This window comes from Ictalurus furcatus, chromosome 28 (genome assembly GCF_023375685.1).
Source record: "Ictalurus furcatus strain D&B chromosome 28, Billie_1.0, whole genome shotgun sequence".
NCBI classification, from domain to species: Eukaryota; Metazoa; Chordata; class Actinopteri; order Siluriformes; family Ictaluridae; genus Ictalurus; species Ictalurus furcatus.
This window is the reverse complement of record NC_071282.1, coordinates 11,000,297-11,027,050: the sequence shown is the minus strand read 5'-3', so window position 1 is coordinate 11,027,050 and position 26,754 is coordinate 11,000,297. Positions and strand designations below refer to the sequence as shown.

At 39.6% G+C, this 26,754-nt stretch overlaps 1 protein-coding gene across 1 annotated transcript; it reads left to right on the top strand.

Annotated features, from left to right (window-relative positions):
* Window positions 1–401: 401 nt before the first annotated feature.
* On the top strand, window positions 402–22,910 carry adamts15a (ADAM metallopeptidase with thrombospondin type 1 motif, 15a). Its single transcript, XM_053618063.1, has 8 exons — window positions 402–2,495; window positions 11,075–11,207; window positions 11,711–11,878; window positions 14,721–15,007; window positions 16,962–17,139; window positions 17,866–18,041; window positions 18,833–19,008; window positions 20,715–22,910. Exons 1-8 carry the CDS (start codon window positions 1,545–1,547, stop codon window positions 21,517–21,519), a joined length of 2,874 nt encoding a protein of 957 aa, XP_053474038.1. The 5' UTR covers window positions 402–1,544; the 3' UTR covers window positions 21,520–22,910.
* The last annotated feature ends 3,844 nt before the right edge of the window (window positions 22,911–26,754 follow it).

The following is a 26,754-nucleotide window of genomic DNA, read 5'->3' as shown; positions in this document are numbered from 1 at the left end:
GTCCATCCAGATTCCATCCCATCTTTACTTCTGAAAGACTTTGCCTCTCTAAGATACTCTTTTTATACCCAATCATGTTACTGACCTGTTGCCATCTAACCTCCAGCTGTTTCTTTTTAGTAACACTTACTTTCCCAGCCTTTTGTTGCCCCCACCCCAACTTTTTTGAGACGTGTTGCGACCATAAAATTCAAAATTACCTATTTTGTGAAATAGGTAAAAATTCAAAATTACCTATTTTTTAGGAACACCTGTACACCTGCATGTTCATGCACTTATCTAAGTAGCCAATCATGTGGCAGCAGCATAATGCAAAAAATCATGCAGAAAGAGGTCAAGAGCTTGGGGTAATGTTCACATCAAACATCAGAATGAAGTAAAAGTGTGATCTCTGTGAATCTGAACATGGCATGGATGTTGGTACCAGATGGGCTGGTTTGAGTATTTCAGAAACTGCTGATCTCCTGGGATTGTGGAGTCAGAAGCTGAGGCTATTGTGGGCACAGACATTTGAAGACTGGAAAAAAGACCAGGTGTTCCTCAACTGTCCCATTTAGCTGAGGCTGTGCCCATGATAGCTTCAGATTCTTGATCTTGGTTGACAGGGGTGGAACCTGATGTGGTCTTTTGCTGTTGTAGTGCATCCACTGCAAGGTTTGATATCTGCATAGCTTCTTACTTTTGACAAAGCTTATGTGACAGCCTCCAAAATGTTTTTTTTTTTTTACATACTGATGACAAAACAAATATAAAAGTTATACGTTGTGTACTTTTACATAAAGTTGTCGATTTGTTTTAAGTCCTGATCAGCAATATAGTTTGTGCAGGACGGCATTGCAGTTTGCCAATATCTCAAACTGTCAAAATGTGCAGGAAGGCATTGCAGTTTGCCAATATCTCAAACTGTCAAAATGTTTTCTTTGCTCTAACACTGCAAAGAAAGGAAGATGTTTCAAAATTTGAAACCGTTTAAGAAACACAGATTACATCCCAAATCCCAAAGTACCATGCTAAATTTTATGTTAAAATAAAGTATCTATATATGGTGTCACATTAATTTTACTTACTAGTATGGTAGAATGCGGGTTGGCATGTTGCAAGTGTATAATAAGTGTACCTTTGTTCTCATCATTTTTCACATGGCTGCAAGTGCGCAAGAATAGGCAAAGTGGGAGGGAAGCCCCACCTTAGTTGCACTGCGCGCGCCACAATGATGTCGCGAGCAGAGAGGCGCTAGCCAATCAGCTCAACTGAAGACCTTCCTCAAAAGCTCCGGTGACAGGCACTCACTGTTTACACATGACCTGCGCGCATAAAGCCGGCACACGCGGAAGGACGTTTGAGCATCCAGGTGCAAGAAGGGAATGGATCTAACGTTCGCGGACGACATTTTAGTCCGTCTCCGTTATTCGGATTATTCTTAAATGCACCTTTAACTGGTCCAGCAATATAGTTTGTGCAGGAAGCCTGTGCAGGAAGCTATAAACATTGCGTCCTGTCCCTACTGGTTCGTATAAATCTTATAGCATTTTGCATATGCAATCATGTTTTTATTCACAAGGGCTGTGCTTATTGTGAACGTTTTATTTGTGATTTGCAAAGTTGCGCGCTCCATGCAGAGTCAACTGTGCGAACCTGTCAGAGTGGATAATCATGACTATGCAAATAACAACTTCGTTGGCTCTGAAATGAGCGCACCGCCGAATAAAGTGGCTTTCCAAATAAGTGCATTTGGGCAGGATTTTGTTCTTGACTTGCACGCGGATTCTAGCTTTATCGCACCCACGCTCTCGACATTGGGTATGCCCCTTGTGTCCGAGCGCGCGGACCTTCGGCGCTGTTTCTACGCGGGCACCGTGAATTCAGATCCACTCTCGTACGTGGCTCTCAGTCTGTGCGACGGCCTGCACGGCGCGTTTGGATACGACGGCTGGGAATATTTTGTCAATCCGGCAAGCGACGACTCCGTGTTTTCGGGTGCGCGCCGGAGCGCGGAGAGCGAGCACCTTCTGCGACGACGCGCCAACGCCGAGCTTGGAGGCAACGGCACGACGCGATGTGGCGTGGACGGTGGCCCGACACTGGAGGTTGCACGGTCCCTGGAGAAGTTTAAACGCTCCGACGAAGCTAATGCTGGCGATAAAACCACCGCACATAGGAGCCGGCTCAAGCGATTCGCATCGGTGCCTCGGTACGTTGAAACGCTTGTGGTGGCCGACGAGTCCATGGCCAATTTCCACGGTGACGATCTGAGGCATTACGTGCTTACACTCATGGCAGTGGCGGCTCGCCTCTACAAACACCCAAGCATCCTGAACCCCATTAACATCGTGGTGGTCAAGTTCCTAGTGATTACCGACGAGGATAAAGGGCCCAAGGTGACCGGCAACGCAGCCATGACATTGCGCAATTTCTGCACGTGGCAAAAGAAGATGAACAAGAACAGCGACAAGCACCCGGAGTATTGGGACACCGCCATCCTATTCACCAGAGAGGTGAGGAAAAGCTGCGTGATATCCGTATTCATGATGCAGCCATCATGTCAATTGGTTTATAAGCATTTGTGAATTTGCTTCCTATATGTGACTTAATATAAATATTAACCTATCCGTTATGTACGTGCATCACGTGAAAATTTCAAATACATACCCACTCAGTGTTGTCCTTCATAATTAGTCTCAGTCAAGAAAGAAACATCAGAACTAAACCCACTCTGATCACTGGAGTATTGTTGCACAATGTACAAGGTACAAATAGTGTATATCTCTTGTCCCTCAGGGTAACTCTTTGGGTTAATGAAATGTTATAAATGGTCAGTTATGACTACAAGTTACTGCCTCCTTTGGCAACTGAATATGGATCTTATTGTGCACCTAAGAAATACACAAAACACCAATGTAGCACGTCCGCTTTAGATAATTTACTTTAAATTATGTAGAGTATTACACAGACATGAACAGAAAACCCTTTAATCATAGTTAGAGCATGTAGATACGCAGAATATGCATGTCTCACATGCTGTCTTTACAGTCATGTGTACAGGACAGACATTATGCATATCTTCATTTGACTGCTCATTCATATCTGTGCCTGTTTATATTCACAGCAGCAGTGCTCAAGATTTCAATCTCTACAGTTTGTGTTTAAAACATGCAGAAGAGTAATGCTTTGCACTGATTCACCCCTAACAAACCTACACTGAAGTCAGCATTCACTGTCAGCTGTTGCTCAGGAACGCCCACATGTGCAGGCACTCAGCCAGTCCTTCACACACCAGACTTTTTCCCCTAACTAAGCGCCTGAGTCACACGTGGCCTGAGCCAGTGATCTTGAAGATTTAGCATTTCTTCTCTGCTGAGAGACAGCAAAGTGTCAGAGCCCAAGTGCAGCTTGTTCCTGCATGCATTTTTTTCAGTTATTGCAGTTATTGCCCTCTAAGGACATGGACATATTGGACTACATAAATCATTTGTGGTCCACAGGGGAGAGGGAGATTCAGTAGTGTAGCTTACATAAACATGGATCCAAAGTTCAGTGGATAGTCTAGTTAGTTCAAGCATTCAGAGCTGTACAAATCTGGTTCAACAGTACTCTGTGAACGACTTAAACAGACAGTGACAGGAGCCAGGCCTTGGTTCCTCTGAGAATTCCAACATGCAATCTGATATACTGCACTTCTCACACACTAGCTAATGCCTTTTGTCATTCTAGTAATGTTAAAAGAAAGCTTATGTTATATTTTTGTCATGTTTAGGGATTTTGTTTTTCACCAGAATTCAAGACTTTACAAAACAATATAATCATATTGATCATAATACAGTCCAGATAACCAAATAACTTCACTGGCTTATTGCAGCTGTGGTCACCATGTACAAGTAGGTAAATGGGGCTTTTGTGTAGGGCTGTATCATTTGAAACCCAAAGAAATGTCCCATTTCTAGGGGATCTTCTTTTAACCACACGTTCAGCTGGGAAAGATCTGATACCTTCTCTCCCATGTCCCTTCTCCCCATCCGCCCATCTCAGTAAAAGCCTGTTTTCCATTACCAAAGAGAGAGGGAGAGACCCCTAAATCCCACCTTGTCAAGGCCCACCTGCTGTAGAAACCCGTTCCAGCTGTAGCATGAGAAAGTCACTCTCTGGGGCTCTGCAACATTTCTTCCAAGTTATTCCCATTTTTCCACCAGCACTTTTAGCACAAGCTCCTTCCTCAGACTCATCTACTCTGTTGTCTCTAGGTTGCGCCCTTTAAGCCAATGAGGAGTGTGATTTATTTAATTGGCCCATGGCAAGCACTGCAACTTCTACATATCAAGGCAACTTAGTAAAAGGGCATTTTAACAGGTTTAATAATGCTTAATAATGTTTTTAAGTCTATAGCTACCACATAGAACCACTGAAGACGTGAGCAAAGGGAGTGAGGGTATCTGTAATGAAGGACTCTGATCATTCCCAACTGGGATTGTGGTTAAGGGGGAGTCCTACAGAGCACTGATCACCATCCCTGTTAATCAAGCTCTACCCATATACAGAAATCAGTTCAAGTTATCATCAAATAGAGCTGATGTGGCTAATAAAGAAGACTGATGAGCTGAAGCAGGTGTGTTAGATTATGGGTGAAACTAAATTCTGTAGGGTGGTAGCTCTCCAGAAACAGGATAGTAATTACTGCTATAGTATCTGGATGCTTCTTTTTTGATATATAATTCACACTTAAGTCTCTTCTTCAAGTGCATCTAGTGCACTTGGAACAGTTATTATTTGTGAAAATGACCTTATTTTCCAGAGGTAGTGTTTTTCCCTAGCCTGGGATAAATGCATATTTATAAAGTTTGTAAAAGCTCTGAGTGCTAAGTAATTAGCACAGTGTAAACTACACTTAGCTGGCACATTGAACCACATCACAGAACTCACTTTCTCGAAGATTTTTTCAGCATTCCTCATACAATTCATTACAGACCATGTTATACAAACTTGTAAAAGGGGACTTCCATAGAGATTATTTGAGGCTTTTTGGAGCGTGCAGTAACAAACATGCAAAGGCAGAACGGAATATGTCATCTTACCATTTCAGTGGTGACTCATAACAGATTTATTAAGCTCCAGATCCCATTTGACTATAAGGCAATGAGCTCAGAGGACTCAATTTATGTCATATTTGCAGTAGTAGGCTCATGTATAAGCAGTGTCTACACAAGGACCTCAGTCTTTTTATTAGCATTAGAGGAATACGCTTAATTTAAGAAGTGTTTAAAAAAATGGGGGTGGCATTTACATAGATCAAACGAGTTATTAAAACAAATAGAGAGTGTTTGCGTCAGGGATTGTAAGTGGAGGTAGATGCAAGTGCATATAATTTATTGTAGAAAGTACAAACAAAGCAACCAAAAACTGTGAAACCAAGAAGCATAAACAGTGGATATAAGACAAAAACATACAGACTACAAGCGATACTGTGGCACACATGACAACTATAACAATAACAACAGAAATTACTGTAAGACACTGAAAAACTAGAACATAAAAAGTGGTGTTAACAAGGTATAATGAGACACAGGTGAGAGTGATTGAGACATGTGATGTGCTGGGGCTGATGGGTAGTGTAGTTCAGCACCCGTTGGTGCAGCCATGACAGTTTGAGACAGGGTGGCACATATGGAACAGATTATGCTTTTAAAAAGCATAATTAATTAAATTGGTATGTTTTGACTGTTGGGTGCAAATTAGGTCAGGAAAAAAAAGAGTCATCCTTCCTCTTCAGTTTTAACAGCAATAGAGAACTTTTACCAGGCCGTTTGGAGAAGTGTTGGAAGGAGAGAGGCATTACAGAATCACGAGAAATCAACTGACCTCAGCTTAGTGCATCTCACTGGCCCATAACCACTCAGGTTAAAGGAGCAGTCACCCACAACTTGTTACCTGAACATCATGTCAAACTCGAGCACATCCTGTTAAATATAGACTGACATCCACTCCTAAATATGACAGTCTATGGTTTATTTTATGAATGTAACATATCATCAAGCACTTGTCTGAAGTGAAAGTGAACATTACATTGCTGGCTAGCCTGTTCAAAAAATATCATGTTTCTCCATGGCATTGACAGCTTCCCTAATGGCACACAACCGCAAGGCGTCATATTCTTTAGTAATCTAATTAAGTTCCCATATTGTTTTGTGTATACTTGTTTCCAGGCTCAAGGTGACTCATTCTGACATAAATTTTGAATTGAAGGAAATACCCAGCCATGGGCAGCTGAAAAAGAGAGGAAGCACAAAGGCTGTCACACCCTTCCTTCTTAAGCTCTGTTCACACCGAATAATGGTCTGTTTAATGCCCCAGTGGTTGTCAATGAGAGTGTTGACACCCACGTGTAAAACGCGTGGCGTCAAAGCATCAAATAGTTTTAATCTTGAGGGGTTCGGGGTTTTTTTGACGCACCGCATCAACAACTAGCTGACCAATGGAATTCACACTTTTGTTCACGTACCTGGAGCCACTGAAGTTCCACAAAAGTACGACTTGATGGTGCTCAAGTACAAAACTGTCATACCGACGAAGAAGAAGCTGAAAAAGAAGACGAAGAAGAAGATGCACGAACCCACCATTTTAGTGAGAGTGCATAAGTGACATACCCAAAATAAAATTCTCACTGCAAATAAATCTTTATGCCTACACTCATAAACAAGGTATCCTTTGAAAGCACCAGATTCAAAATTATCCACTAAATACTATATATGCATATATATATATATATATATATATATATATATATATATATATATATATTATATATGTGTGTGTGTGTGTGTGTGTGTGTATTTATTATACTGTGGCAATTTTTTGACGACACTGAAATGCAAGCATATATTCGAAATGATCCATTTAATTCTTTCAGTGTTGCTTTCTACATAGCATTGTTTGTTTCTTTGTTTCTTCCCGCCAAACGATAATCCACTGATTGATAGTCCACTGTATTTATTTTGCACCTGGCATATAATTGCATATAAGTATTCTTGACCTCTTATTCAAATAGCTAAATTCCCCCTTATTGTGTCGGTGTATTATCATATTGACCGCAAAAAAGACTATTCACAGTCAACACTTAATCAGTTTGCAGGAAATTTTTGGGGCACAACAATAGTTGCCTTATACCCCCCCCCCCCCCAATTCCCATAAGTATGTGAATGCTGTTGTTGTGATTTTGATATCAGTCAAATCATTACTTATTTAAAAAGGCTATACTGTTTAAAATTAGAATTTTAAGGATTTAGCTTTAAAGAAGTATTTGTTGCAGTGGCCAAATCACCAAATACCTTACATTTCACAAGTATATACATGCTTTATCAAGTTTGCAAAAAGAGTGTGAACGGCTTAAAGACATAAATACTGACTTTCTTCTTCTTCTTGGTGATAAGCGGGTGTAGGAAACGGATAGTTGTGCAGCGGTACCGGGGTATTTCTGCTTTTCAATAAGCACCATCTACTGTCAGGGATTCAATTTGCACTTCATTTAGCTTGTCCCCGGTAGTTTAATTCCTGGGTGTGAACACAAAAAAACGTGGCAAAAACGGACTGTTTAACGTGCTGCAAAATAGTCTGTTCTGTGAGAATCCCAAAACTAAGCAAAACTGGTGAAACAAAACTGGAACTTTTCGGCACGATGGATCAGCGGTATGTCTGGAAGAAAAAGAATGAAGAAAGAACACTTTGTCCACAGTCAAGCATGGTGATGGCTCGGGGATGGTCTGGGGCTGCTTTGCATCCTCTGGCACTGGAAACCTGCAGCGTGTGGAAGGCCAGATGGATTCATTGACGTATCAGGAGTTCCTTTAAACAGCTGAAGCTTGGGCATCATTGGACCTTCCAACAGGACAATGATCCCAAACATACCTCAAATTCCACCAAGGCTTGGTTGCAGAAGAAGTCCTGGAAGATTTTACAGGGCCATCACAGTCTTAAACCCCATAGAAAATCTTTGGTGGGATTTGAAGAAGGTGGTTGCAGCACGCAAACCCAAGAATATTACTGAACTGGAGGCTGTTCCTCATGAGGAATGGGCAAATAGTCCTCAGGAATGCTGCCAGAAGCTATGCATCTCGTTTGCAGCAGGTCATAACAAAAGGGTGCTCTACTAAGTACTAAAGATACTTGCCATGAAGGGGTTGAATCATTTTGAAACTGGAGAAATCATTATAATTTCCAATTTCAGTTGAATTTGGGGAAACCACTTGAAGTATTCATTGTGCTGAACTATTTTAATTTGTTCATTGCAAACAGCTGAAAGTCTGTAAATTTTGACAATAAACCTGATTTGCAATGGGGGTTGAATATTTTTTTTATTGCAAATGTACTAATAAAAAAGGGCACCAAATGCCACAGATGCTTTGTTAAGAGTGCAGCTCCTCATGATTCACACACCAGCAGAGGTTAGCAGATGGAAGAACTGGGTTACGGTTACAAAACATACGCTTGTTACATAAAAGAAAAAAATCTTTTCTTCTTTCCTTCCTTAAAATGTGTCTGTCTTTTTGGGTAATAACCATCCTCCCTCTCACATACCCACATCTGGTTCTGGTTTTCAACGGTCAACAACTGCAGCTCACAAACAATTTGTTACACTGATTTGGGACCTCAGCTTATATGACACTCTTTAATGTCTGACCATACCTGTCAGTGTATTTGGCTTGAGACTTGGAGGCCCGAATGAGTTTGGCCATTAAACAAATACTGTTAGGACAACCAACAAACAAATCATCTTAGGACTGCTGATACAGCAACATATCAGCATGCCTGTGAAGACAAATCTCTGTCCAGCTTTAATTTAGCACATGCTATTAAGCCAACTTTCTCTGGATTAGGACTTCTGCTATTGGTTGGATGCATCGTTGCCAGCACTAAATATAATTTGTTATGTTGTCTATATTGTTATGTTTCAAATCAGTACAGGTCATTTTCCTAGAAGTTTGTTTTATTTTGGAATATCACTACCAGATATACAATCAGTGTGGTACAGTGAATACTTACAGTGAATACAGTGAATGTGTGGTAGCAAAATATAGGTCAGCTGGAAAGTTCTTTTCCTTGGCCCACAGCACTGCATTTTATTGCAACTATTACCTAATGTAGCCCTGAAACTCAAGAGAATCTTTAACTGGGCATCTGGAATATCTCTTGGTGAATTAAAAGCACTTAAGAGATTCCACAAACAAATGCGTGACTTTTTAAGATTCTTTTTGGTCATTGCATCAGCATGCTGTGCTACGTGCTATGCGCTACGCATGTTCACGGATGATCTTTTTTGGTAGCGTCATAGTTTTAATAATCCCATGTGCATAGGTTTGAGTGAATGGGGCCTTTCTGTGGACTGGAATACAAAATCAGCCTTCTTGAGTACATTCTTTATGTGTTTGTGATCATTCACATTTATACAACAGTTAGTTCTGGTCCACTAATTTGATTGGTTGAGCAGCGTTCCAAGAGTGCCTATATTTCCTATAACTGCACTGGAAAGTTTCGCTGTTTGTGTCACTCAACTTGTCTGTGTTTGCACATAAAATTCCACTACCTGGTTTGAAACGGTTACTACAGTACTTTTCAGGAATATAACTTGGCTTAAAATATGAAAGCTTGTTGAAGATGAAAAGGAAGAAATGCAGCCGTGCTGATATTCAGTATAACCAGACGATTGCGATATTTTGCAATATTGCTTAAATAGCTTAATATAACTTGAATTGGAGTCGGCTTTGCAGATATTTTTCCCACTTATATCTATTTATCTTTAGGTATGTTTCCCTTTAACCGATGTTTAATTCTTCTGTAACATTCTAAAGACAATGATTTACATTTCCAATGTAATAAAAAGTGAATATTTTAGTATCCTTTCATTGGAACCTCATTAATCCTAATAAATAAATGTGGACACATTTTCAAGGAACACCATACTAATACTGGGTAGGACCCTCCTTTGTTATCGCAGTTCTTCATAGCATGAACTGATGTTGGAAACATTTCTTTGAGATTCTGGTTCATGTTAACATTACTGCCTCACATAACTGCTGTAGATATTTCAGCTGCACATTCATGCTGTGAATCTCCCATTATTCCAAATCCCAAAGCAGAAAGGCATCTCAGAATGCATTGAACAATGAGGTAAATGGGCTACTACAACGGAAGACCATTTCAGGTTTCACTCCTGTCCGCCAAGAACAGGAACCTGGGGCTACAGAGGGCACAGGCTCACTGAACTTGGACTGTTGCAGATTGAAAAATGAAAAATGTTGCCAGTCTGATGAATCTTGATTTCTGCTGCAACATGCAGGTGGTAGAGTCAGAATTTGGCATCAACAGCATTAATCCATGGACCCAACCTGCACTGTTCACTTCATGCTGGTGGAGGTGTAATGGTATTGAGAATTACTTCTTGGTATATTTTGGGCCCCTTTAAAGCAACTGAGTATCATTTGAATGTCACAGCCTATCTGGGTATTGTTGCTGACCATATGCATCCCTTTGCAGCTACAATTTACCCATCTTATAATGACTACCTCCAGCAACATAAAGTACCATGTCACAACACACAAGTCATCTCAAACTGGTTTCATGAACTTGACAGCGTGTTATGTATACTTCTGTGGCCTCCCCAGTCACCAGAACTGAATTTTATATAGCACATTTAGGATGTGCAAGAATGGAAATTCATAGCATAACTAACAAATCTGCAGCAATTATGTGATGAAGTCATGTCAACATGAGACAGAATCTCAAATGAATATTCAAATGAATAACACCTTGTACAATCCATGCCTCAAAGAATTGAGGCTGTTCTGAGGGCAAAGCGGGATCCTACCCAGTATTAGTATGGTGTTCCTAATAAAGTGGCTGGTGAGTGTTTGCAGACATTTTCTAGAACTTGGCTTATCAGAAGTTTTCTTTAACCTGGCTATGATATTTACATCCAGTCCTCCAATTATCAGTTAAACTTTCCCATAGTAATGTTCCCTTACTCAAGGAATTTTGGCACATTTTCACATCTGATTTCTCAACTCGACTTAATTCTCATTATTTGATCCAGGATCTGTGTGGAGCCTCCACATGTGACACTTTGGGCATGGCAGATGTTGGCACAATGTGTGACCCAAAGAGGAGCTGCTCAGTGATCGAGGATGATGGCTTGCCATCTGCATTCACCACAGCTCACGAGCTTGGTTAGTATACATGCAAAGTCACAATGTTATCAGTAGTCTCTGATGTGAAATTAGCTTTCATGGTTCATACAGATGGCACCACTTGACAATTGTATTAAACATCTGTTGAAACCTACTATCTGCAAAAGTGTGCTGAATATCTGTAGAGCAAGTAAGCCCCCTAAGGCTCATGTGTGGATATTTGAGAAACAGCCAAGGTAAGACGATGAGCCCCATTTGGAGTTGCTTATTTCCATGTGGGAAGCTCTATCTCTGGTTTTGGTAAAGTATGTTTACAAGGCCAGTGTAGGAAATGAGGGAGAGTTGCTAGATGTGCTGGAGGTACTAGAGGCATGAGTCACATAGCTGTGGTTTGATTGCTGACATGATAATTACCTGAGAGCAGAAGTGTTGGTGATTTTACAGTAAGTGCAAAAAATTTGAATTGGTTTATTAGAGGTTTGCAGATGATTCAGACACAACTGGCACAGTGAAAGGAATGCAAAATTCTCTTTTCTTCACAGGCCATGTATTCAACATGCCCCATGATAATGTGAAGGCATGTGAGGATGTATTTGGAAAGCTGCAGGACAATCATATGATGTCACCGACACTGATCCGGATAAACCGCACCAGCCCATGGTCGCCGTGTAGTGCTGCTATCATCACAGAGTTCCTGGACAGCGGGCATGGTAAGTCAAAGCAGCACAGATTATCTGTTTATATATCTATTTCCAGGAAAATTGTTACCGTATAATATTTTGGGTTTTATTGATCTTACTGATATATGACTTTCTGTGGGAGTTAAGACTGGGTGTCTGTGGTGGCTAAACCATTATCAATCAGACTGTGAATTTGGCTATTGTTAATGGTGAACCACACCTTCTTCAGCTTATCCTGATAGACATGTAATAATTGAAGCTTAATGAAACATAATTAGCCACATTAAATATGCAAGAATGACAAGAGTCTGCGACATTTGTCATCTACTGTCAGCATTTACAGTCAGGGTTGTAACCAGGACTACTGTAACTCCTTTTGAAATGAAAAAAGAAAAATCCATGTTTACAATGAGTTTAATATGATTTATATGATTAATATTGATGGGTGATGTTTTAATTAATCTACATGTTAAGTGTGTTCCAAATTGGTAAAGTACACATGCTCATATCAATCTGAAATATGCATTAAAGTGTTCCTTGATGCATACAACATGTGTTCAGGGCTTCATATGTATGGCTTGCTAAGCAAAGCAAACCACCACATCTGCCTCTGCAGAAATGACAGTTGATGTTCCACAAAGTCATTGCAGTGTTTTACAGGCAGACATCCAGACCACTTCACTTAGATTAGACAGGATTTAGAACACACAGCCCAATGTGGTCTGGCTCTCATTGGATTATAGGTAAAACAAGATCATGTTTTCCCAAGCAAGTTCAGACAGAAGTTTGGGTCAGATTTCACTCCCATACCAGCAAAAACCTTATATGACATAATTCTACAAGCTTCTGAGGTCAGTTTGGAGCACTGTGCAGACAACATGCAGAATAATATGAGTGTGTCTTTTAAAGGGGTAATGTGTAGTTTTTAAATGAGCAGTAAAATCAATTAATTATGCAAAGTATCTTAGAAAACATAAATCATTTTCAAAATTGCCACACAGAAGGTCTAAGGTCAGAAGGTTTGCATTTTTCCAGCCCAGAAATTTGCTCTACCCCAAGTTGGTACCAAGCTGCTCATTTCTGCCTTTTTTCCTTAAGGGGCAAATGTCATTCATTCATTCATTCATTCATCTATCCATCCATCCATCCATTCATTCATTCATTCATTCTTTCATTCATTTCCAGTAACCAATTTATCCTGTTTATCCTATATCCACTGCAGGGCACCCTGCACACACTCTTTTACACCTATGGGCAATATAGTATTTAAGGGGCATATATAATTTTTACAGAGAAATAGGAGGTAAATAGAAGACTTAGCAATTTACCTTAAATGCGGTAGAGGGACTGTCCCTTTACTCTAATTTCATCTCATACAAAAGGTCTTGGCTGGCATGGTGGTACAATGTGTAGCATTGCTGCCTCACAGCTCCAGGGTCATAAGTTAATTCCTGAGCTCACTTTGCTGTCCGTGTGCAGAGCTTCCTCCAGGTTCTCTTAGGTATCCTCTCACTTGCTAAAAACATGCCAGTAGGCGGAACGGCTACGCTAAATTGTCCCTAGGTGTGATTGAGTATGAATATGTGTGCATGGTGTCCCATACAGGGTGTATTTATGCCTCACGTCCAGTGCTCCCAGGATAGGCTTTTGAGCCACTGTGATCCTGACTGGGACATAGCGGCTACTGAAGATGAATAAATGAATGAAAAATGTCCTGGTGCAAAGACATAAATACTTAGTTAATAAAACAAAATAAGACATAGGGTCAGGGTGCTAGCATGTGGGGGTGTGGCATATATTCGTTTTAACCTGAAAGAAAGAAGCAGCATTGTAAAAAAGGGTTGGGTCGTACATTATTATAACTATCATTAAGAGGCACATGTAAATGACATCCAACTAGATCAGTTTCACTTGTTCTTCCTTATAACCAAGTCTATTCTGTGACATTTTAGTAATAATATACAGTGTGATTTTGATTTAGATTTTTTTTAGTGAACATAACATTGTATGGCATTGTAAGAAATGAATACCAGTAAAGTACGAATACCAGAAATATTACGCTTGCATGTGCAAAAAGTTTGGGCACATAATATGTTGTGCTGATTGGTGTGTGTGCATGTTTAGTCTCCAATCGCATGAGCTTCCTTAAAGAGACAGATGCAATGTCAGACAATGTCTCTCAAAGATACACATGTCACTGTGAAGTATGGTGTACACCCCCCCCCCCCCCCCACACACACACAAACAAACACACACATATATATACATACAATCTAGAAAAGGAGAAGGCAAACAGTGCTGAAGTGTTTGTGTGTTTTACTGATTAGACAGTTTACAATTTGGCCTTTGGGTTCCCCAGACTCTCAGAGACTAATACAATCTCTCAGACTTCATCATTTAAACAAACACATACAGATGTGATGAATCTAAAGATGTGAGTCAAACAAATCTTGAACTTATAAGACATTTGGTCAAACTTCTCCCTCAGATAATATCAACACCATTAGCGAATAATGTCTGGTATGTTAAAAAAATCAGCATGAAGTTTTTGTTAATTTGGGGGCATATATAACATGTAACCAAGCTGCTCCTTTTTCCATTAAATGTTTATAGGACAAAGTAATCTTTAAATTAACATTCTGATTTAAAATAACATCTGAATATCTTATATGTTGAACCCTATTGTAGTGCCCAGGTCAAAGTAGCCTATTAAAGTTTTGTACTAAATAGGGAAACAATACTTAGGATTTCCATCCTGATTGTAATGTAATGTAAGAACAATAAAAAAAACTATATGTAAGTTATAAGTGTTAAACAAACCTGAATAGAACAAAAATCAAACATGACACAACATTGTCATTAAATTCTGCAGGTGATTGCTTATTGGATCAGCCTGAGAAACCCTTGGCACTACCTGACATTCTCCCTGGAGTGTCGTATGGTCTAGAGAGGCAGTGTGAGTTGTCATTTGGCGCTGGTTCGAAGCCATGCCCACTCATGCAGGCACCGTGCCAGCGGCTATGGTGCACAGGCAAGACGCGCGGTCAGCCTGTCTGTCAGACACGCCACTTCCCCTGGGCAGATGGCACATCATGTGGAGAGGGCATGCTGTGCATGCGCGGGGTTTGCTTAGAGGATTACGAGGTCACCAGGCCTAAGGTGAGTCAAGTGATAACACAGAGACATATACATACTAATGCACTGTGTACTGTACATAAACATACTAATGCATAGTATACTGCACATAAACACACTAAGATACAGATACAACACAAGCTTCAATACACCTTGGAATAGATTCTACAAGTCTCTGGAACTGTACTGGAGGGACAAACACCATTCTTCCAAAAGATATTCCATCTGTTGGTGTTTTGATTATGATGGTGAAGTGTGCTGTCTAATATGTCAGTCCAAAGTCTCCTTTAGGTTTTCAACTGGGTTGAGATCTGGTGACTAAGATGGCTATAGCATATGATTTACATTATTTTCATCCTCATTAAATCATTCAGTTAGCCCTCGTGTCCTGTGGATGGGGCGAGGTCATCCTGGAAGATAGTACTCTGATCAGAATAGAAATGTTTTGCTCTAAACAGGACAAGTGGACAAGAGGACAGTAGGTTTATTTTTTTCACAATACTGTTCAGCTTTGAAATGAACACTTACAAATGTGGGTAACATTTGGCCATGTTGGGCAGTTGTACTAATTTACCAGCCACATAGTTAGGGGTTAGCTAGACTGATGTAAATATATATATATATATATATATATATATATATATATATAAGAGATAGGAAAAGGCTAGATTAAACAGTGATGGAACCTGACAGAGGATAAATAGGGAAAAGATAAGAAAATGTTTTGAAAAATCAGATGCTGCAATGAAAAGTGGCAGATAGGTTGAGATTACCTTGGGTATTATGAAACAGCTGATAAGCTACTGTGAAGACTTTTGGTGTTAAACAATATGGTAAAATAGCAGGTTCACAAAGTGCATCTATACCTTATATGTACGCTATATGGCCTAAAATTTATAAGCACAGGGCACAGTTGGTGTGCCAGATCATTCGAAAGATGTTCAGTGGTGTTGAGGTCAGGGCTCTATGCAGGGCTCTATGCAGGCCACTCAAGTTTTTCCACTCCAACCTTGGCAAATCATGTCTTCATGGAGCTCACTTTGTGCACAGGGGCATTATCATGCAGGAACAGATTTGGGCCTTTTAGTTCCAGTGAAGGGAAATTGTAATGCTACATTAGAAGTGTGCTTCCAACTTTGTAGCAACAGTTTGGGGAAGAACCACATATGGGTCTGATTGTCAGGTGTCCACATACCTATGGCCACATCGTGTACTTCAAGGAGAGACATCAGCCCAAAAAAGGAGAAATCAGACATGTGGCTGATTACATACTGTAGGTAGCATTTTACATTAATGTTTAAGCAATGCTTTTAAAATAATAATGCAAATAAGCCAAATAATGAACTCTGCATTATCCACTGTTCAACTAATGTTCATAGTACATTACTTATAGTATGTTAACTTTGTTACTTTACATGTTATTACATATTATTTTGGTTTATTAATTATGAAGTTCTTAATTGAAAATCACTGTTAGACTAATTATAATGACTTTTCTTAACCACACTGAATCTCATTATGCGGTGGGCCTCCTCACACATAAACAGCTGGCCCACAGTGTCCTTGCAGCAGAAACTGTTGGACGCTTGTCCCACCAATATAACTAAATTAAACAATCCATTTGTATTGTATGTATTTAAGATTTATTCAGGTACATTTCAGGTGGAGTTTCATACATGAAAGTGTTGACTGGCTATTAAATTTGGAAAACAGCTAACCGCAGTGGATACGAAAATTTATTTCAATCCAGTCCTCATAAAAATACTTTTTAGTTTATTAAAATATATGTGTGCTCTCATTTTCATCAAAGAGAGGCTGTATCTCAAGCACTTTGAGTCTGGAAGCTACACTTTACACAAACTTTAGACACAAATTAGTAATTTTTTTTTACACATGTGGTAAATACACCTCAAACTGACAATTTGATTTATGAAAATAAATCTCTCTCCCTCCCCCCCCACACACACACACTCTCTAGGTGGATGGAAAGTGGGGTAAATGGGGGACATTCGGGCCTTGCTCCAGGACATGTGGTGGTGGAGTGCAGCTGGCAAAGAGAGAGTGCAATAATCCACTGCCAGACAATGGGGGCAAATACTGCCAGGGAGTGAGGGTGAAGTATCGGTCCTGTAACCTCACACCATGCTCAGACACTGGTAAGGAAATTTTAATACATTTCAAGCAGCTTCAAAACAATCTACTAAATCAGTGGTTCTCAACCGTGGGGGGGGGGGGGTGTTAGGGTTAGAGATCGGAAGGGGGGTGCAAATTGTTTTCAAGAAAAAAAAAAACACAGACAGGACATCATTTGGGTACTCTGTATTTTATTGCTTTTCAACTAGAATGTGCATAAATGGAAAAACACTGCATTCCCTCTCCCTCTGTATTTACTTTTTGCTGGGGAGAGGCGGAGCTTAGACTGCATTTTATCTAGCTGTCACTGCAGACTAGTGTTGCCAACTTAGCGACTCTTCAGACCCATTTTTTTTTTTTAAAAAAAGCACCTAGCGACAAATCTAGTGACTTTTTGGACAAACCTTACCGACTTTTCAATTGTCGCCAGTACTGTCCTGCAAGCGCGAGGTCTTGCTTTCCCACTGCACTCACACCTCTCTCTGCATCTTCAAATCTGTCTTGCAATAACTTCACTTTGTATTTACTTTGCTTTGATTCTGTGCAGGCGCAGTAAGTTGCCTGGTAACAGACATGACAATTGTTTAGCCATTTGAGACAAGATGTTAGATATAATTACAAATATTAAATATGATCCTGGGTTTAAAATTATGACACCTGAACTGCACATAGGAAACAGCATTAGTTTTAGAAGATTATTTTTATAAAGAACTCTTGGGTACATCTTTTCTTACATGTCTTTCACACAGGGAAGAGTTACAGAGAGGAGCAGTGCGAGGCTTTCAATGGCTTCAATCTGAACACCAACCGCCTCACACCCTCTGTGGTGTGGGTGCCTAAGTACTCAGGCATCTCCCCTAAAGACCAGTGTAAGCTGATATGCAGGGCTAATGGAACAGGCTACTTCTATGTTCTCTCTCCCAAGGTGAGAAATGCAGGCTTATACTTCATTTTCAAGTTTTAACATTCTCTCATAAAAAAAATTAAAAAATGAACATAATTAACATAAAATTGAATAAAAATGATTCATTTGGATGGTCAAGTCTGCAGGCCTAAAATATATGGCTTTGGGTGGAATAAAAAAAAAGAAACCACATCTATGTTTCATTGTAAATGTTTTGAAGGACACATTTCATGGCTCATGAATAATAAAATCTTCTCTTATGTGTTTTAAATTTTAAAGTTTTTTAGGATTGTACAAGATTGTATTTTTGTAAGAGAGCAATGAAATAAATAATACAAGCATATTATGTAAACCTATAATGTAGACAAGTGACATAAAACAGGGAATGGGTTCCCTGACCATCCCATGATTGCCTTTAGTTTCTCATAGCTGTCAGGGTCGATGGAGAAAAAAGAATTATGGAAGAGATAGTAAGGGACAAGGGGTTAATCAGGGGTGAGATACAGAGGTGTGGCTTGAGCCTCCACAGAATCATGAGGCATATCAGGACTAGGCACTCACTCACAGACAGCTAACACTGATTTGGGATCAGTTGAAAAGATTTGCACACCTACTGTGGAGGAGGATATATTGTGGGACATTGGAAAATACAGCACTCAAGAAAGAATGCAGAAGATAACTAGTTTATTAATGTAAAAGGCATGTTCCATGTTACAAAGCCTTGATGATTTGGTAGAGAAAACTGGTCCTTACAGATTTAGGAACTGTAAGCAATCAGCATTATACAGTTTCTTTTCTCCTGTCCTGTGCAGGTTGTGGATGGGACTCCATGTTCTCCTGACTCTTCAGGAGTCTGTGTTCAGGGCAAATGTAGCAAGGCAGGATGTGACGGTAAACTCGGCTCCAGCAAGAAGTTTGACAAGTGTGGCATCTGTGGAGGGGACAGTAAGAGCTGCAAGAAGATTTCTGGCCTCTTCACAAAACCCATGTAAGTTCCTGTAGTAAGGGCATGTAAAGTTATGATTGTAGCCTGCATTACACTCATATTATCTGATATTCCCTAGAAGTCATATCTCACGTGGCATTGTATTTCATAAAATGTAGATTTTTAGGGGTTCAGATCATGATCATGCCTTCACATGTTTCTGTCTTAATCATTTATACAGTGAGACTATTTTAGACAGAGACGTTCATGCAAAACAGGCCAAACTGTCCTAAATGCAATTATGGTACAGACCGAAGACAAATCACATTCCTTCATAGTGACTTCAAAGTAATTTTCTATTTCTCAACAAACTAAAGAGCACAAGTTTGTGTATTACCTACAAAGACTTAGTGCAGTATGTAGAGTTTAGTTGTAAGCATAGTGAGGAGTTGAATACCAACATTGTACACATGGGTATTCAGACCTCAGATGTAATTGTACACTTGCATACTACTGCAACATGTGTACAGAAGTTCGATGTGTAGTGCAGAGTGTGCTGAAGTGTGTCGTTTATATAGGCTCATGACCTTGGCCTATTTTTCTTGCATGATATTGGATCGAGTGAGAAGCAGTCTAATCAGTCAGTTGTTGTAACCACAATATGTCACAATGAAATCTGTATTTTGGGCAATATTAAATACTTAAATATGACATATTTAATTAATTATAGTAAAGTGCACTAATATGTTTTTTTCATTTGGAGGATATCTTAACCGGAGACATTGCTTATCTCGAGGGCAGATTTTTTTATGCATAAAATTATGATGTGACCTTACTTAAAGTGACCTGTAAGCATTGTAGATGAATGCTTGATCATCCTTGGTTATCCTTTAAACCATAGACACATTTTCTTTACAGAAGAAAGCATGAAATTAACCAAAGATTTGGCATTGTTTTATTAATTCAACAACTCAAAATAGCAAACAAAAAGTGTGATAAAATAACTGTGTACACATATGATTTAATGCCATTGATTTAGTATCTAGTGTACACATTCAACTGTCAGTGTCTGATATAAAAAAAAAATGCAAAAGCACCTTATAACAGTAGATACAGTGGTGGTTTAGGCACTATTTAAACCCCATCACAGACAATTCTACTAAAATCTAATAACCTCAGAGGCATAAACTATATGTTGGTGATTTAATAACTTAAACACATGAGCAGTGGTACTCTGAATATGGAGAACTTTGCTGTTTAAATATTGACAAACCTTTGAACTTGTAAGTTGCAGACTTACAGCTCTAGTTGTATAAATTATGTCAAGTGCAAAATAGAGCTTTGAAACAATATTTCAATGAGCGTTTTATGTTTGATAATTATTCTTTATAGACATGGTGTTTTTTTTTAAAGAGAATTCCTGAAACTTATCACACATAAGAGCAATTGCACGTGCTCTCTCTCTCTCTCTCTCTCTCTCTCTCTCTCTCTCTCTCTATATATATATATACACACTGCTTAATAAGTCAGATGCACCAAAAATATGAATGCAAAAAAAAATGTAGTCATGGAAAGAAAACCTTCTCACAGGCACTTTTTGATTGCTATTGACTGGTATTGGAGGTGCAACCATGCAGTGAATATCTAAAATGAAACTTCACTATCTTGTATTTGATAACCAAAGTTGTATATTCAGATACTTTGATAAGTGTAGATTCACTTCAGTATTAAATTCCTAACCTTATTTTCTTCCACCTTCTTTCCCTTAGTCATGGCTACAACTTTGTCGTCATGCTTCCAGTGGGTGCGTCCAACATTGACATCCGCCAGCGTGGCTATAAGGGAATGGTAAATGATGATAACTACCTGGCTGTCAAGAACAGCCGAGGTGAATACCTTCTTAATGGCAACTACATAGTGTCAGCAGTGGAGCGGGATATCCTAGTGCGTGGCAGCCTTTTGCGCTACAGTGGCACCAGCGGCCAATCAGAGACACTGCAGGCTGTAAGGCCACTGGGGGAAGCTCTGACAGTGGAGGTGCTGTCTGTTGGCCACTTAACGCCTCCACGCATCCGCTATTCCTTCTTTATCAAACGAGAAACCAAGGAGGACAAGGTGTTAAAGAAGGAGGGCAGGACTCTGGCCGAAAACAGCGTTCTCATTGAGGAGGGAGGTCTTGGGAAAGAAGCCGATCCCCTCAATAAAAAAATTCCACCTCCCTACATCAAAGAGGCTCCACCCCCTGCGAAGTGGGCGGCTACTGGGTGGGAGGACTGCTCAGTGACCTGTGGAAATGGCCTACAGAGGAGATTGGTACAGTGCCAAAGTGGAGATGGCACTCCTGGTACAGACTGTGATCCAGCCAAAAGGCCCAGTGCATTGCGGGCTTGTGGTGACCCATGCCCAGTATGGCATATAGGTGAGTGGTCCTCCTGTTCCAAGACCTGTGGCAAAGGCTTTAAACGGCGCCCACTCCGCTGTGCCACCGAGTCGGGCATGGTGCTTCCCAGGGATCACTGTGTGAGCATGAAGAAGCCACAGGAGCTAGACTTTTGTTCGTTAAAACCCTGCTAATGACTCCTTTTCCCACAGTATTTAAATTTCCACGTTAATTCCTTTCGTGGACTTTTTCGTCATTTTGTTAAACAGTATACTCAACAAACAAAGAACAGTTAAAAGTTAAACTATCCGGAACTTTATTTGTTCTGGTGCATCTTTTTTTTTTTTTTATGAAGAAGAAGAAGAAAAAACTGTTACAAACAGAGAGAAGCAATACTTTGTAAAGCAATATTGCCATGTAGGCTAACTTATATGCCGATCATCTTTTGGACTAAGAAGAAACGATCCACAGAGTCGAAAAAAGTAGCACAGAAATTGCCCTTGTACTGCATTTCCTCCTTAAATCTGTCTTGTGTTGAGGCCTCAGAAGGGTCCAGAGTGTCTGGTGAGAGACTGGGGTCAAGTTTCATATAAACAGAGCATGGTTTAATGCTTTGATCATTTTCCATTAGCATTTGAAAACATTAATTAGTCCTGTTGAATATTCCTTTAATAGTCTACTTGAATATTCCTGGCATAATAAACACTGAGAGAATGCCAGAGTGCTGGAGCAGCAGGAAATTGTTGATTCCCTCCAAGACCTTATTTTGTAGAAGAAAATTTCTGTCAATTTATTGTTATTTCTTAATGACCAGAACGTTCATGCCTTTTAAAACAAGGTACGGCATCACCAATTTAAACACCAAATATCACATAGACATATATAAAAGCTAAAGAAAATGATTCCAACTGAGTCAACTATCTCAATATTAGCATATTAATCTTTCTCCTGAATCTCAACAGTCTTCTGTCTTTAAATTTCTATTTATCTATAGTTCAGGGTGAGACAGTTAACCCTTAGAGTCTGTTCATTTTGCAAACTGTGCCTCCATGACAGGGTCTTTATCTCAATTAGTCATCCAACATCTCGTTTGTTTTTATGTTATCCTCTCTTTCCAGTGAGACAGAGGTGCAGCTGCTATAATCAAGCCCTGTCTGGTACAGTAACTAAGTTATTATTATAGCAATGTCTTGTGATGGCATATGCCATGAGGCATGGTTTGTCTGCCAGATGCCAACCTGGTAAACTGTTTTTTGTTTTTTTTTTGTACACAGTGTAAATTCATGTAATGCATAACACAGTAAAAAGATATATATGTGAGGTTTTTTGGAGCGACCATATTGTCCATCTAAAAGATGGTTCCTGTATGACTTGGAATGTTTTATCCATTTTTTTTTCTTTTGCACTTTAGTACAGCAAAAGAGTTCAATGTCCTGCATGGGCTGCCTTGTATACCATGTATACATCCATCTAGCTGTGCACAAATAAGTCCTGTAAATACCTTTCTATTTTATATTTTTTTTTACGCTGGCATTTTGAATTGACTTCAAGGTATTTATTCCAAATAAAACATGTACTAACAAGATGCTTTATCACTCGGAATCCTGTGTGTTTTTTCACTGTCTTTGTGAAACTTACTTTATGACTTCACGTGGGCTTAAAACCAAAAACTATTAATGGGTGTTGAGTCTTCAGCTTAACATCTTGACACAATTGTATCAAACGTATGGAGGCTTTTCCTGCACCATGAACAATAGATTATATGCTATGAACTGGAAAAACTCACATCATGACTTCTCTCTTTAAGATTCCCTATGTGGGACACGTTTTGCTTTCTCTGTATCATTTTCCATTTAGTTCCCTTCAACATTCCCATGAATCAGGAACTGAGACTGTTGAAAGGCTACTCCTTGACTGAAAGGAAAGAGGAAGGGAGGGAGTGATGGAAAGTGAGAGAAAGATCATGTGGACCAAATTTCAAACCATAGAATGCAGCAGCTCTTTGCTCACTATCCCAGGCCTTATAAGGCAGTGAGGCTTCATTAGGGTATATATAGCCATTGGGGAAAAACACAGTGTCAGGCCTGAACATTATGGGTAGTAAGTTGGACTGAAAGTATTACATCAACCAGAAAGCACTGTCATGTAAGTTGCCAAAATGTTTTATATCAGCAGACTCACTTAAGATTGGATTGGAATATCAAAAAAGAACAGCAAGAACAGATGCTGGATTTCTTTCTCTGTGCTTTTCTTGCTAGCACTAACATTAATCTCTGCTTGCTTTAAAGGCATTAACGTTGCAGCTCTATAAATTCTAGGATTACCAAACAGTATAAACACTGCACTGATTAAAATGCAGATATTCTCTGTGAACCATTAATTCATTTATTCATTCACTCACTCATCTTCAGTATTATCCTAGTATATTATCCTAGTCAGGGTCATGGTGGATCCAGGGCCTGTCCAAGGAACACTGGGCGTGAGAAACACACTCTGAATGGGATACCAGTCCATTGTAAATAGCAAATCCATGCTTTAGGGTTGTGGGAGGAAACTGGAGAACCCAGAGTAAACCACAGATGAGTATGTGAAACTCCGCACAGACTGAAACCGTGTTCAGGATCAAACTGGCTGTGAGGGAGCAATGCTACCCACCGCACTAGCCCCTCTGTGAACCTTTCCAACAGAAATCTTTAAACCATGAGGCTATTATAAAATAGAACCCCCCACTGAACACAGTTTCACAGCTGTATCTAGCTTTAGAGGCTACACTTACCAGGCACAATGCTAGTCAGGTAAGTCATTTACATCAGTGGTTTCATCTGTGGGCGTCCTTGGGAAGATGACGGGTAGGGGCAGCGGTGCTCTTTATCACTTCTTTTGTCATAACATCCCTTTCTTCATGACGTGTTATGTTAGTCATATCCAGAGACAATGGGAAACGAGGGAAAAGGCCAATGAGCCTGCCAGGGTTGACAGGATGGAAGGGGGGGGGCACTGAGAGTGTTGTGGAGGCGGATGAGAGTCACTGGTGGGGAAAAGGGGGAAGTACAAGCTCAATATTGCTGGTTTGTGTCACATTTCCTCTTTTCCCATAATCTTTACTCATGTATCTTGTCATCCTCCTCAATTTAAAATTCACGCTACAGTGAGATGTGAGGAGAGCTGTGTCAAAGGACAAAAGAAGAACCATTATAGACTGGAATAGCAGATCAGATGCAGTAGTAATATATACTCCCAACCAGTAAAGACTATCATACTCAGCTCCTCTGGGTTCTCAGTGTGCTACACAGCCTTGCAATTCTACTACTACAGAGAACGAACAATATTCCCAAGAAAGAACATAGGACCAAGAACATATTGGGTAACAAGTACACCTCCATACACTCATTTCAATTTGGAGGTCCTCAAGAGATTGAATCTCCCACCCTGTCTATGTCACACCACAAATTATTGATCTATAAACAATATAAAGTACGTCCACTGGATCAGTTAGCAGAGATCAATGGTGAGCCTATCATTCTAATGGCCAGCATAGCATTGCATATAAGCCTTCCATGATGCAGTGTGTTTCTATGACTGAAAGTCATCTAACAAAGGAAAAATTTAAAAGATCTGTTTAAGTGTAGAATTATAGTGCTATATGAACATGTGGGTGACCAAACACTGGTAATATTTTCATGCAGTCCAGCTCCTCACTTGGGTTGGTTTAATAATCCTGTCTTTTCATAATGCCACTGGAGTATAAAATATTAAGGAAAAAAGAGACCAATGAAGCTCCAATCTCAGGTCAGGAAATCCTGGATTCCACAGTGATGCGAATATATGGTACAATTTTAGTTGGAAATTATTGCACCATGCACAGCAGAAGCAAGCTTACTTTAGTATACTTGACTCACTTGCTTAAATGCTTGACTCAAATGCTCCACCTTTCCCAAAAAGACTTGTTATAACAATATCCTTAATTTAAAACTCTTAAATACCCATACTTTCTAGACATTGACTAATGTACCATTTTGATCCATTTTGATGAGGCATTGTCCCTTGGGTCTTTGATTTTACTGTGTTTGCAATGTAGAATTACTCCCATCCAATATAGAAACCTCAACACAAACTGAAGCAATTCAGCAGGCACCAGAAGGTCCAGCTCAGTTTCTCTAGCTGTCTTATACACTGTTCTTGGGATTTCCAGATTTATGTTTTCCCTTGGCCTTGCAACATGGCTGACCTGCAGGAAAATCCCTTGGCACAGAGTCCCAACGTCACTTTGAAACTTCACATGTGTGGTCTCCAGGCAAAGGAAAACAACAGAAAGCCTAAACTGGTGTACTGTACCATACACATCATCCACAGTCTCTACATCTGGTTCTGAATTATTTTGCAAACAATGAGATATGCATGCCCCAGAAGTTCCACTACAAAGGTGGCCTGCAAATGAATGGTCTACAGAAAATAGTTTTGATGCAATACATGGTTTAGGTAAATTATTTTAAATACATAATTCAGATTAAATTGTTTCAATGTACTATATTTGATCTCTCTTGCTTGGACAAGTATGAATACATTTTGCCTACATGACAATGCTGAAAATCTTAGTGGGAATACTAAAACATCAGCAGTGTTTTTCATTTACCAGGCATGGTTTCAATGAGCTACTTGGATCATGGCTGACTGGTACTATAATTATATTCTGTTCTGCAAGTGTTTATGACCATGGCTTGTGCTGAGGATGTGTTTAGGAAAGTACACTCCATTTACAATTATGCTTTGGTTTGTCACATGGTTTTTGTAATTCTGGTTTTGTTTTGTGTATTCCCATAATAACATGTTAGCACTGGCAATTTATTAAATGAAGCAGATATAATTGTTCACTGTGGAGCCTCTATAATCATCAAATTGTATTAATAGCCCAAGGTTTGGTTTCACACAAATTCTTTGTGGCTTATTAAAGAATATAAAACTTGTGCAGTGTTTACTGAGATGCTAAAACCATGAAAGGAAATGTAGGAGACATAATGAAGACAAAAATGGCAAAAACTTATAGTCTCTAATTCTCCATCATAACAAAACTAGGACTGTATGGTTTCCTGTTAATATTGGTCATTGGAGTAACCAGAATGTGCCAACTCATACATCACAGGGTATGACTGTAGGACTTTCCAGTGGATTTGAATGAATTGAATTTTTTTTAAATTTTTTTTTATGTATTTAATGTGGGAGAAAATTACATTTTTAAGGAACTTTAGTGAACTGATTTGGCCTCATAAAACATTACTATATAAAAGCAGCATGCTGCAGGCAGTAATGTAGCTTTCTGCTATTGTTATGCTAGCATAGCATTTATACATTATACATAACACATTACACTATGATTATGTCTCTGTTTAAATCTCTTAATGCATGTCAGAGTACATCTGAATGAGAGAACG